General features: G+C 39.4%; 1 protein-coding gene and 1 long non-coding RNA gene across 3 annotated transcripts; one reads left to right on the top strand and one right to left on the bottom strand.

Annotated features, from left to right (window-relative positions):
- The first annotated feature begins 1978 nt into the window (after positions 1 to 1978).
- Positions 1979 to 12378, top strand: LOC122641878 (uncharacterized protein At1g03900-like). Of its 2 annotated transcripts, XR_006329979.1 has the most exons (4): positions 1979 to 2618; positions 8745 to 9032; positions 12062 to 12198; positions 12242 to 12378. XR_006329979.1 is itself a non-coding variant. In XM_043835197.1 (3 exons), the coding sequence occupies exons 1-3, from the start codon at positions 2136 to 2138 to the stop codon at positions 12128 to 12130; spliced, it is 840 nt and encodes a 279-aa protein (XP_043691132.1). In that variant the 5' UTR covers positions 1979 to 2135; the 3' UTR covers positions 12131 to 12214. The 2 variants fall into 2 exon arrangements, 1 of the variants encoding a protein (XP_043691132.1); XM_043835197.1 differs by lacking the exon at positions 12242 to 12378 and having other exon boundaries at positions 12062 to 12214.
- Positions 9040 to 10941, bottom strand: LOC122641879. Its single transcript, XR_006329980.1, has 3 exons — positions 10586 to 10941; positions 10141 to 10152; positions 9040 to 9268 (listed from the first exon to the last, which is right to left on the bottom strand). It is a non-coding gene; the product is annotated as an uncharacterized LOC122641879 (long non-coding RNA).
- Positions 12379 to 12939: the final 561 nt, after the last annotated feature.

The following is a 12939-nucleotide window of genomic DNA, read 5'->3' as shown; positions in this document are numbered from 1 at the left end:
AAGAGGGGATCTTTATCCTCTCAAGTCCGGTGCACCACACCACTTGAGAGTGGATTTTTATTTTCTTAAGTGTGGTGTATCGTCTGATGCACTTTGAATGTGCACTTGCGATTAGATTTTTATCCTCTTTAAGTGCAATCTGGATCCTCTACTGTCGCTTGCCCGTCCTGCCGTGTCCTGTGTAGAAATGATAAGGCGTGCAATTACCGCCTTACCCCTGTCCAAGCGCCTTGCCTGAGTGGGGGTAAGGCGATAATTACACGTTTTGCCGTGTCTGCGCAGCATGTGGCGAGACGAACATGCGACAGTAGAGGATCTGGATCCAAGTGTGGTGCATTTACGCAACCAAACACCTCCTAAAAATGGATTTGGCTCCTGTCCTGCAGTGGCGGGAGCTGGAGCGACCAGTACCCCCCAGAGATCTCTCCACGTGTCCTTAGTAGCATCCAACGGTGTTAATTAATAATATTCAGGTTTAATCCCATTTGGTTCCCATCTTCCTCTCTCACCCTACGAACCCGACCCGAACAACGAAAACTGCACCGTCGTGGAAAAAAGGAGATAGCTAGGGGAAGAGGAATAGAGAAGTTGCAAAATGTTCGAAAGATCCTACTACACACCTGCAAAGCTGTTGTCAAGGGAGGGCATTTCAAGGGAGGGCATCTTCCTCTCTTTCTTGTTCCCTTCCCTTCCTCTCCATGCCCAACCGCAGCTTCAGGTTTTGAGGCGTCTGCTTATCTTCTTTTGATCACCTGGTTATTCGTCTCTTCTTCAATGCTCTGTTCCATTGCGATCTTTAAGGGCTCTTTGGTGGGTATTGCCGCTCTGATGCGGGTTGTAAGCACAGCGACTTCCACACTCTCTGCAACTACTTTCGTTGTTGTCGTCTTCACCACCTCTTTCCTCGCTCGCCTTGGAGCCATTCTTTCCCTTTTCGAAATCAAACAATCTCTTATGAAATGGGAAAAACAAATCCCAATTTTTGCCTTTGAATTGATGGAAAACAAAATCGAGGAGATGGGGTTGGGATTGTGAACAAGTGGTTCATGGTTGAAGCCAAGTTCCCGTTGATATCTGCCACTGGGCTCATCGTGTTTGCTTGAATCGAAGTGGGGTATACTCAAAAGAACAAATTCCTGAAGCCAAAAGCCAAGCGATGAAGCAAAACTAGTAAGCTAAAATGAGAAACTGAAGAGAGAAAAGATTTTAAGAGAAGCTACCAACGGCAAGTGAGAGAGAGAGAGAGGGGTGCGTTGATGATGTGGGGTGGTCAGAGGTTTGCTGCCACTGCTGGTATTACACATGGATTGCTTAGACAAGTAGTGGGGAGGTCGGAGGTTGCAGCGGTGGTGGGGCGGTTGAGTGCACAGCGGAGCGGTGGTTGAAGAAGAAGAAAGAAAAAGAGAAAGAACGGGTGCAGTTTTCGTTGTCTTGGGTCGGGTTCGTAGGGTGAGAGAGGAAGATGGGAGCCAAATGGGATTAAATCGAGTATTATTAATTAACACCGTTGGATGCTACTAAGGCCACGTGGAGAGATCTCTGGGGGATGCTGGACGCTCCAGCTCCCGCCACTGCAGGACAGGAGCCAAATCCCCTAAAAATTCAGTTCGAGGAGGTTCATTTGAGGAGGTTTGGACTTTGGACCCTGGACGGGATCACGGGACTCGTCTGGAATTCGGTGACAACGTAAGGGCAATAACAAGGGTAAGACCGTAAAATGACACTCCTCTCCCAAAGTCGCAATCGAAGATTTGACCTTTCAAACAATTCACCCAACTTCGAATCCACGTCTCTGCAAGTCAAAGAAATGAAAAAAATTTATGCCTTTCCGCAGAAAAAATTGAAGCTCACAGTAGTATCAAGCGAAAGCTCTAAAATCTTAACATCTAAATTTGCTTCTATCTGCAAACCCTAAACTCCGCCATATTTCCAATCTGAAGCCCTTATGATTTGTTTCAAGTCTTCATTGCCGGACGCCAACGTTTTGATCATACTGGAATCGGTAATTCCTTCAATTTGATTTCGTACAAAGAAATCAAATCAATTCAATAATTTATTCGTTGTTCCAAATTTCCTGCCAATTTGTTCAATCTGCTCAATTCCTAAGGCATTGCACGTTTTAGTACTTTGGAACAATGTCATTTGAGGACGAGGAGGCGCTTGAGCACACGCTTTTGGTTGTTCGCGAAGTGTCTGTGTTTAAAATCCCTCCTCGGAGCACCAGCGGCGGTTATAAATGTGGTGAGTGGCTACAATCTGATAAGATCTGGTCAGGGCGTTTGCGTGTGGTTTCGTGTAAAGAACGGTGTGAGATCCGGCTTGAGGATCCCAACTCGGGTGAGCTCTTTGCTGCCTGCTTTGTCCTTCCTGGGCAGAGGGAGAACTCCGTTGAAACCGTTCTCGATTCGTCTCGTTACTTTGTGCTGAAGATAGAGGATGGGAGCGGCAAGCACGCCTTTATCGGGTTGGGATTTAATGAGAGGAATGAGGCATTTGATTTCAACGTCGCGTTGTCTGATCATGAGAAGTATGTAAAGCGAGAGAATGAGAAGGAGTCGGGGGAATCAAGCGATGACAATCATATCGATATTCATCCTGCAGTGAATCACAGATTGAAGGTATGGTTAGTAGTAGTTTTCAATTTGTAGCTGGATTTTCTGTTCTATGTGAAAAATACATATTCGAACTATACAAAGCCAACCAATCAGGAAATAGGAATGAATGAAGGAGCTGGAGAGAGCATTAACAAGTTTAAGTAACAGTACTTGTGGTGGTTGGTTCATGTGTTATTCAATCTTCCTGCCTTCTCTTTCTATGTTGGTACTTTTGTTCGCTTAATAATCACATTGGTCTTGTGGGTTGAAGGCATAGCAACCATTTAGCCGTTGAAATGACTTTTGCTCTTTTGTTCTTTCATATCAAGAATGTGTACCATCTGTGGGGTAAAATTAGCATTTGGATTAGACGGATCCAGATGATGGAATCGTTAATACCTGCATATTAAGAGTACCTTGTTGGAATGTTTTCTTGAATCATTAACTGCTACATTTTGAGTCTGGGTAGGCATCTGGTAATTTTGTTTATGCTATCACTAGTAAACATAGTTGTTTGGAGTTTTGATAACTCAGATGTTGTGAGATCTAGATTATAATGCAATTGCACTTGATTGATACCGTATACTTCGAAGAATATATATCATGAACCACCCTCAATAAATCATTTTGATGAATTATTGGATGGTAATCATCTTCTATCTTTCCAATGACCCTATGATCTGTATCCTGGTGCTGGAACTAGTCTGCTTCATGATTGTTGCTGTCACGAGCTGTTATGGTTTGGTCAAAGCATGCATTCTTTTGATTTTGTTTTAGTTTGGATTTTATTGTCTCCGAGAACATGTTTGATCTTGCAGTGTTGTTGTGAACAGTGATTTAGAATGATTCCCCACTGTCTCTTTACTGTGTACTTTCATCTGCATCCTAGACGTTTGAACCATGACTTTTCATGGCTTCTTTTGCGATTTTCAATTGTAAGTGATGTTGAACATCATTTGGTTTTCAGATTTAAACCTTGTACTACAATTTGTTATTGTTTGATGATGGGATTGTTACACACCCACACACACAAAAGACAGATACCTACTTTCATGGTAATTTGAAACCCTTAGGGTAAGGTGCTGCACGAGGATCAGCATCAGTGGTTGGATCAAAAGGGGGCCACAGCTTTTCATTAGGTGTTCACATGAGATACCTATATGGGAGAACCTTTGGGATGATCTTAAACTTGGTTGATTTAATTAGGTTTGAAAGAAGCGAAAGTTACTGTGAAGAAATTTTCTCTGGATACTTGTCCAAGCAGAATATATCATGGAACCATGGCACAGTGGTGGGAAAGGTGATGTTGTAATTCATTTTTGTTGAGAGTTATGAGTTGAGATATGCTTTGTTTCCTTCTTTTCTCTCCCCCTCCTGGGCCCCTGGCCCCCTGGAAAGCACATTTGTGGTTTTGTGATCTGAAGGAACATGCCTTCAACAAATAGTAACTCGGTATCAAGTAATCCATTAGAATATCTTGCTTCCCTTAGTTGTGTTCCATAGGCATTTTTTGCTTTCAATTGGTCCATGCAAAAAACTGCCATAATTCAAAGTGGAGTCTATTGCATTCCTCTGGATCATGATGGTTAGACTGACTGACTGAGACCGGTCTTCCTAGGGTCCAATTTAATTAGATCTAAATGCTAAGTTTGTGTGTACAGAGGCATTTTCTCGTTCTTGTTCACATTCTTCAAGACTTCAGATTTCAATGACTGGAAACAGTGGTGTAGCTGAATTTATTCAGAATACAACAAAAACAACTCAGCCTTATCCCAACTAAGTGGGGTCGGCTAGCTGAATTTATTCAGAATGCCAGTGCTTTATTCATTCTTCTTTATGTAAGAATGATATAGCCCCATCGAGACATTCTACAGTGACATTTTCTATTTTGGTGACATCTTTTGCATTGCCCCACTGTATGGTAATCATTATGTTCACTGTCTGCAAGGGACCTCCTAATTGGGTTGTTTTCCCTTAGCCAAGCTATAATCCCTATCTGTCCTGGTTAGCCTCTTTCCTTTTTGTTCTACTTGCAGGTTTGCAGTTTCTATGCAAACCTTATATCAAAATGGACCAGGCTACATGGTCCCCCACTAATAGTCCTAGATTGGTAGGGGACCAACTAGGAGCCAGTAAACTATTATTACGGAGAACCAATTTGGTTTTATGCCAAGTAGATCCACGACGGAAGCTATATACTTAGGAGACTCATCATGGAAAGATTTAGAGATTGAAAGAAGGATCTCCATATTGTCTTTATTGACCTAGAAAAAGCTAATGACAGAGTCCTTGGATAGTTAATCTGGCAAGTAATAAGGAAGAGAAGTGTTTCAAGTAAATATGTGGACATAATTAAAGGTATGTATGATGGTGTGGTGACTAGTGTAAGAATTGTGGGGGTTCCAGGTAGTGAATTCCTAATTACAATTGGATTACATCAAGGAGCAACTTTAAGCCCTTATTTGTATGCGCTTATCATGAATGATTTAACCAGTGACATTCAAGATGAGGTTCCTTGGTGAATGTTTTTTGCTGATCATATTGTTTTGGTGGATGAAACAAAAGCAGAGATTAACGCCAAGTTGGAGTATGGAGATCAACCATGGAATCAAAAGGTTTTAAGATAAGTAAAATGAAGCGGAGTATATGGTGTGTTAACTTTAGTTACACTAGGACTAAATGTAATTCCAGATGGGTGTAATGCCAACCAGAACCAAAACCAGGATCTGCTAGGGTTTAGTGTAATCGGCTAGGGCAGAATGGGTGAAATAATGAGATTAGGGCTAGGGTTTAGTGAAGTTTAGGGCTTGATAGTAAGGTTAGGGTAAGTTGATGTGGGGAAGTCTTCTAGTAAAGGTCTTGAGAGGTTTTGATGGAGTTAGGTATGTAACTAAGATGGTTAGTGAATTAGGGTTTGGGTTTCTGGGTTTTGGAAAAATAGAATGTAGGAAAATCTAGGATTTTTAATGAACACCTAGGCTTAGGACCAGAATTGAGTCTCCCTTATGGTGTGGGGGAATGATCGAATCTGGAAAGGTTGGATTTTGATGAGGGAATTGGGCTGGACAGGTTTTAGGGTATGGGGATGGATTTGGAATATGGGGGGATGTTAGGGTTAGGTTTAGAGGATTAGAAGAAGGAGGATTTGGGGTTGGATTGTTGTACTTACTTGCTGATTTAAGTGAGCTTGAATCCAGAAGCAGAAATCCCAGCAATGAATTGAATCCTCCAAATATCGATCAGGCAGAATTTAGGTTACTTGAAGCTTGAGTGCAGAACAATGTAGAGAGAGAGAGGCAGTGAAGGCTATCTCAGCCTGGGCATCCCACCCTCACAGCCTATCTCAGGACAGTGTTAATTGCAAATTTAAATTGTGGGAGGCTCTCAAGAGCTCTTACATATGTATAGCCTTATGGCTAGACAGAATTCAAACTCTAACTATGACTCAAAACTTAGCTAGGATTCATAACTGAACTAGGAATACTAACTAGGACTTCTAACTAGGATTCAAACTTCCCTTAGGAATCCTAATTAGAATTACAATTCAAATAAAAACTGAGTAAATTAAATAACAAATAAAAATAAAAGTAACATATTAAAAGCCCACGATTTTGAGTGCTGGTGTAGGGATTCCCCTACACCTACCTGACTACTCATGCTAGTGTAGGAAAGAATCCCTACACCTACGGCTGGTTTTAGACAGCCAATTTACATCAAGGACGGGTAACTAGGTGGTGAAAATTGATGAGAGGGAGATTATGCAGAGTGATTATTTTAGGTATCTGGGCTCAATCATAAGTAAAGAAGGTTTAAAATATAGGATGGATGAAGTGGAGAGGTGCGTCCAGAGTGTTGTTTGTCCGACGTATTCCTTTAAAATTTAAAAGAAACTTTTATAGGACAGTCATATGACCGGCTATGATTATGGTGCGGAATGCTGGGCAGTTAAGAAGCATCATATAGATAAACTCAGTGTAGCGGAGACAAGGATATTGAGATAGATGAGTGGCAAAACTTGGAAGGATAAAGGAATGATCATATTGTAGTTGATTTGGGAGTAGCTCCAATACATGATAAGCTACGAAAAAGTTGTTTGAGGTGACATGGCTATGTTCAACAAAGGCCTTTTGATGCTCCAGTACGGAGTGATTTGATTCAGATTGAAGGAACTAAAAGAGCTAGGGGCAGATCTAAAATGACCCTAGGAGAAGCGGTGAGGAAAGACATGCATAGGTTAGGCCTTGTATCAAGTATGACCTCGAATAGAGCTGATTGGAGGACAAGGATCCATATAGCCAACCCCATTTAGTTGGGATAAGGCTGAGTTGTTGTAGTATCATTGTTCTTTTCCTTTTCAACTTTTGCCTGAAGACCAGAGATCTCATCATAATAACACGCCCCATCCTACAGTCAAGAAAATAACTCAGTTAACTCTTTATTCATATTTTCAGGACAAGTAGCAATTGGGATTTGATTCTTCTTGTTGGTAATAATAATAATGAACAGATGTTGTCCAGCAGTATTTCAATACAACAACAACAACAACCATAACCTTATCCCAACTAAATGGGGTCGGCTACATGGATCCGAAGAGGCTATGATAGTAAAAGAAATAAGAGAAGTAAAAAGAAGTACAAGAAGTAAAAGAGAGAAGAATAGAAAATAAGTAAAGGAAAAAAAAGGTCAAAACAGCAGTATTTCAATATCTATCATTATTATATGTTGGTGCAAAGTACACAATATATCGATTGATTGCTAGACCATATTATAATACCATGCACATCTGAGGATCCAATAAAGACAGGCACTGATTGACCGAGATTGTTTCTATATGTAGGAAATGATTGTTATTTGTTAGATTTCCTTTTCTTTGGATACAGATCTAAAATGACCCTAGGAGAAGCGGTGAGGAAAGACATGCATAGCTTAGGCCTTGTATCAAGTATGACCTCGAATAGAGCTGATTGGAGGGCAAGGATCCATATAGCCGACCCCATTTAGTTGGGATAAGGCTGAGTTGTTGTAGTATCATTGTTCTTTTCCTTTTCAACTTTTGCCTGAAGACCAGAGATCTCATCATAATAACACGCCCCATCCTACAGTCAAGAAAATAACTCAGTTAACTCTTTATTCATATTTTCAGGACAAGTAGCAATTGGGATTTGATTCTTCTTGTTGGTAATAATAATAATGAACAGATGTTGTCCAGCAGCATTCCAATATCTATCATTATGATATGTTGGTGCTAAGTAATTGCACAATATATCGATTGATTGCTAGACCATGCACATCTGAAGATCCAATAAAGACAGGCACTGATTGACCGAGGTTGTTTCTATATGTAGGAAATGATTGTTATTTGTTAGATTTCCTTTTCTTTGGATACAGATTTGACATTTTTTGTTTTGCTGAAATTAAAATAAAAAATTTGATTCAATCAATGGTGTGGTCATGCAAGTAGAAAATATAAAAAATGTATTTGTTTGCTTGTAAGTTTTAGGGTATAAAAAGTAATTTCGGACTTGCATGTTGTGTTACTTTGATTTTCTTGATTTTCCGTGCTTGAGGATAAATGGGCACTTAAAAATGTATAGACAAAGTTTTGTTTTGTGGTGGGAATCATCAGAAACTGTTATATATATGTCTGAATGAGGTTAAAATGATGTGGTCTTAAGGAAAGCCTCAGGACTAATAGAGTAGGCGTCTAATTCCTAACATTTATACAAGTGCCATAATGCTCTTTCTTTATTTCCCCCCTCCCCTTTTGGGGTGGTGCTTTGACCTCACAACCTGAGTAGGGGCATTTTCAAATTTCAATCTCTTTCGTGCTTACACGCTCTGGTAGAATTCCTGAATTCAAATATCTTTGAAGGCATCTTTTTAAATAAATTTTCATGTAATAAGTTCTGTAGCTACTATGTATGTGACTCCCTTCATTTTCATGAAGTTGGATTTTATCTTTATGGTTATGATTTGCTGGGAAAAAAATAACATATAGAAGGTTATGAATTTTAGTTACTCGTAGAAAGAGAGAGAGGTTCTTTTAAAAATGTCATTACCCCTAGAAATAGAAAACCTCTATCTGCCTGAAACTTTATGTGCATGTTATTGTGTGTATGTTGCATTGACTTTTGAATGTTTTGATTTTAGGAAGGTGAGACTATCCGGATAAATGTAAAAAACAAACCAACTAGCGGAACTGGCATGCTTTCAGCTGCTGGGTTGTCTGGTGGTGTTTCTGGCACTGAGAAACCTAAAGCTCTGGGCCTTGCTCCACCACCTAGCGGGGCTGGAAAAATCAGATCTCCTCTTCCACCACCACCCAATGACCCTGTTGCTGCTCGGATGGCTGCTGGCAATCATGGTGTTGGACTCGAGGGTTCTATGGAAAACGTAAGGCGTGTAAATGATCCTTTCTCAGATTTCTCTCAACTTGAGGTATGCTTCTACCCATCCATTTCATTTCTTGTACGAGTGGTATGTTTTGCCTGTTCTGACACTGTGCAGGCAAGTCCATATCATTCATTCAACAATGAATAAATCTTAGATGCATGATTTTATACCCAATATCTGGCTGTGTCCTTGTATTTGTCCTCTGATCTTGAGAGAATGCTCTGTTTTCTTTACAATTACACTCAAGCAAAATTATTATGTGGAAACATAAAGATACAATACTATGTTGTTGGCAATGATAACTATTTTTTTTTCCAATTTCCGACCCCCCCCCCCTCCCCCAAAAGGTTTATGAAATAAGTGCAATAGCCTACTTGACCTTTTCTCTGGAAATAATTTATGTTGCTTTTGGACAACAGATATTTGAGCGAGGGGATTGCAATACGAAGCTCAAATTTCTACAATGTGCCAAAATCATGACTATTATGGTATCATGGGAAACTTAATACACAAGTTTTGTAGGGCTATTGAAAAATCTAGGGTGAAGGATGAATTTTCTAGTTCATGTGTATCTTGCAAAACATGAGATGTTAACCCCATCTCGTGGGCCATAGCAAACCCGTAATCAAGGTATTGTTGCTTCCCCTATCTTCTTGGGATTTTAGGTGTTACCCCCCTTTGACTTTAACCCAGTTTCTGACCCCTAAAACCGAATCTGTTGAGCGATACTTGCTGAGATGTAATCTGGTTCCTTAACCTCCACTAGGCTCTATTCCCAAAATATTTATTTGTTTTTTAGATTGTTGATTCTCCTGTTGCTTGGTTGGATTCATGAGGGCTATGGATTAGGAACTTAATCCTACAATCTCAGTTGGACTGTTCAGATTGAGAGGTAGGAGATGACCTCTTCTTGGTATTTACAAATAAGGACAGGTCCTTTGAATGTTTGTTAAAATCCCCTCATTCTGAAGTTATCTCGTATTGGATTCCACTGCTGAGACTTAATATCTCAGAATAACCCTTCTAACAGAGTTTGCTTCTGTTTCAACCCCGACCATTCTGAAATTCCAGAAAAGTCCTAAAGTGGTTGAAATTATAGCTTTGCCCTTCTTTCTAAAACTATTTCTGTATTATTCCCAATCTCAAATTAAACTCTAGCTTTCTCCTTCTATTTAATTTAGTTACTTCTACGTCCTAGGCCCCGTTTGTTCCTTCCAATTGGGTTCTATACTATACCACGGATTTACGAAATTGCCTCTGCTCCTTTTAAAATTGAGTTATTTGTTATCTGTGGGGCCATAGCAATCCAAATTTAGGTGTTTAGGAATCCGGGATGGCATCATTGCCCCTCTTAAAGTGAAAAATGAAAGCATTTAAATCTTTTATTAGAACTTACCACAAGAAAATTGGACCTGTCCTGAGTACTTATATGGAAAAGAATAAAATCTATTATTGGTTCAAATGTTCAAATGAATCTATATTAATGCCCTACCTCATGTTGTGTTGTTTGATAACTTTTGTCATGATTGTTTCTAGCTTTATTGATTCTTTTATGCTATTATACAAATCCCTTTGGAGATTCTATTTGTTTAAGGCACCTTTCACTGACAGTATTGGTGCACCACATATGGTCATCGTGTTATAAAACTAGATGATGCTGGGTCTTTTCATATATTATATATTGGTTGTAGAGGGCACTCCTGTTGTTTCATGAAGCAATGAATGCTGTGGAGTCCTGATTGTAGATAACATCGGAAATTGTAGACTGATTAGAATGAGGAGTCACTTATGCATATGATTATAGGATTTTGTAACATATCTCACAGTTTTTACTTTAGCCTCCCCCCCCCCCCCCCTTTTTTTTTTTTTTTTTTTTGTTTTCCTCTGGTTGCTGCCTACAATCAAAACAACTGTTACTGGGTTAAATACTTCTATTACAAATTATGCACTACTAGCCACTTGAAACAATTGCTTTCTTGAAGAACATTGATGTGTTTTTGACCATCTATTGTTTTTACCTGGCTGATGCATGGTTTTCTACTAGGGAGTTGCATTATTTTGTTGGTTTACCAGTGTTTTTTCCTGAAATTGGAAAGTTAGAAACATTCCCTGGATATCAGTTCCTGGTCTGCAGGCAGTTGGAGTTGGATCCTTATGATGCAGATGCAAACTATAAAATGGATAGAAGTTTGTCCGTCAAAGTTTCTAGTTTCAACAATATAGTTCACAGACATGCAAGTGCATGTGATATTGTTGATATAGATTGTTGTTGGCCTTACTTAATAGCTCGAGTTTTGGGGACAAATGGTTATAACATGGTATTAAGGGAGGTCGAGTGTTTGATCCATGGGAAGTGGAACGGGGTTCCCCCATACTTTCTCCCCTAGGTGCCGTGATGGTGTTTCCACGTGAGTGCTGTCACATGCATGGCCGTGTGTGTTCATGCCTGCACGTGCAAGGGGTGTTGATATACATTGTTGTTTCCCTTAACAGCATGAGATTTTGGGGTGAGCAGTTGTGACAGATATATGGTAAAAGATCTTTTAGGTTGCTAATCAAGGAACCCGTTTCATGATGGGCCATCAAGTTGTGTCCTATGGATTGATGATTTAGCAGCTCTGATCTTTGGATAAACATGATCTTATGTCAAATTCGAATTTTGAAATCTAGAGTCCATTTTACCTCCCCCAACACATATTTGCACTTTTTTCGCTTGTATTCTTAGCCATTCATAAGCTTTCAACCATTTTCTAGGAGTGTGATCTTTTTAATGGATTTGCAAAGCTTTATTCCCCGACATTTCCAACTCTGTTGGGGCTTAAATTTCATTTGTGAATGGGCAACCCAGGGTCCTACTGGACTATATTTTTGGGCCCACCTAATATGCCACGTGCAGATATTAGGTGCATACATATAGTGTGCTGCTGTAGAGGAAACCATTCCCCTTGATATATAGGTGTTAGTCATTATACTGAGCAGAGATGTATTCCTTTATTTATCAAGAAAAATAACTTTCATTTTGCTTTCTATCTAAAGTTTCTCTCATGTTGTGATTTTATTGTGGGGACTTGCAGAAAACCCTTCCTTCAACTACTGGATCAGGATCAACAAAGAGCACTGCAGCAGGATGGGCAGCATTTTAAATTTGCATGAGCATTTGTTGGTTTCGAGTGATGTTTGTTCTCTGTAACAGATTAAAAAAACAAAAAAAGTGAAGGGGAATGGGAGAAAAGAGAAACAGAAAGAAAAAAAAGTAGAAGACAGGCAATTATGTACTTACTGATATATTTAAAAAAAGAATGTTTAATGGAATGCCTATTATTTTGTCTGCTCTAATTTGCATTTAGAAGCCTTTAACTTAATATATTAAATAATTGCTGAGATTATCATACATCATGCCCCTTTCTCAGATCTTGTTGGATAAGAATTTCATTTAATTACTCGAAAATTTATTTGGGTTGTGTTTGCTTCCTTATTGGATCAATAATACTGAATAGTTTTTTGAAATTTATCTTACACAGATATGTCAGATATTTAGTTTGAGGATTATGTAAAATGTATTTATAGGTTGGAATCTGGCATTTCCACAAAACCCTTAGTCGCTCCTTCATACATGGATGTATGGAATTTTCTATGCCTTCACTCATTAACAGCAGGGCACTTCTGCAGTTTTTTTTTTTTTTAATCTGTTAGGCTTAGCCGGTATTCAGAAAATCTTTGGCTTTATTATGGAGCCTTAAGAATAGAATGGAAGAAGAGGTGAGAAGGTTATTTCTACAGCCTACTAATTGAAGATACTTTGAATAATTGCGTTCTGGAAGACTGCATCAAGAACCCACATATTGCAGATATATACGAAATAGTAGAGTGTTTGAAGTAAAAGAAGCCCTAAGGAGGATGAAAGTAGGAAAGGCACAAGGCCCAAATGGGGTCCCAATTGGTGTGGAAGAGA

The sequence above is a fragment of the Telopea speciosissima genome, chromosome 10 (genome assembly GCF_018873765.1).
Source record: "Telopea speciosissima isolate NSW1024214 ecotype Mountain lineage chromosome 10, Tspe_v1, whole genome shotgun sequence".
NCBI classification, from domain to species: Eukaryota; Viridiplantae; Streptophyta; class Magnoliopsida; order Proteales; family Proteaceae; genus Telopea; species Telopea speciosissima.
Note: the sequence above shows the minus strand (reverse complement) of the source record. Positions and strands in the feature narration are given on the sequence as shown.

What these genes read in the sequence shown, in the direction of transcription:
- LOC122641878 (XM_043835197.1), top strand. Translation starts at nt 2,136, where the DNA reads ATGTCATTTGAGGACGAGGAGGCGCTTGAGCACACGCTTTTGGTTGTT. An exon ending in CAGTGAATCACAGATTGAAG is followed by an intron (nt 2,619 to 8,744) that starts GTATGGTTAGTA and finishes TTTTGATTTTAG; the next exon opens with GAAGGTGAGACTATCCGGAT. An exon ending in CAGATTTCTCTCAACTTGAG is followed by an intron (nt 9,033 to 12,061) that starts GTATGCTTCTAC and finishes GGGGACTTGCAG; the next exon opens with AAAACCCTTCCTTCAACTAC.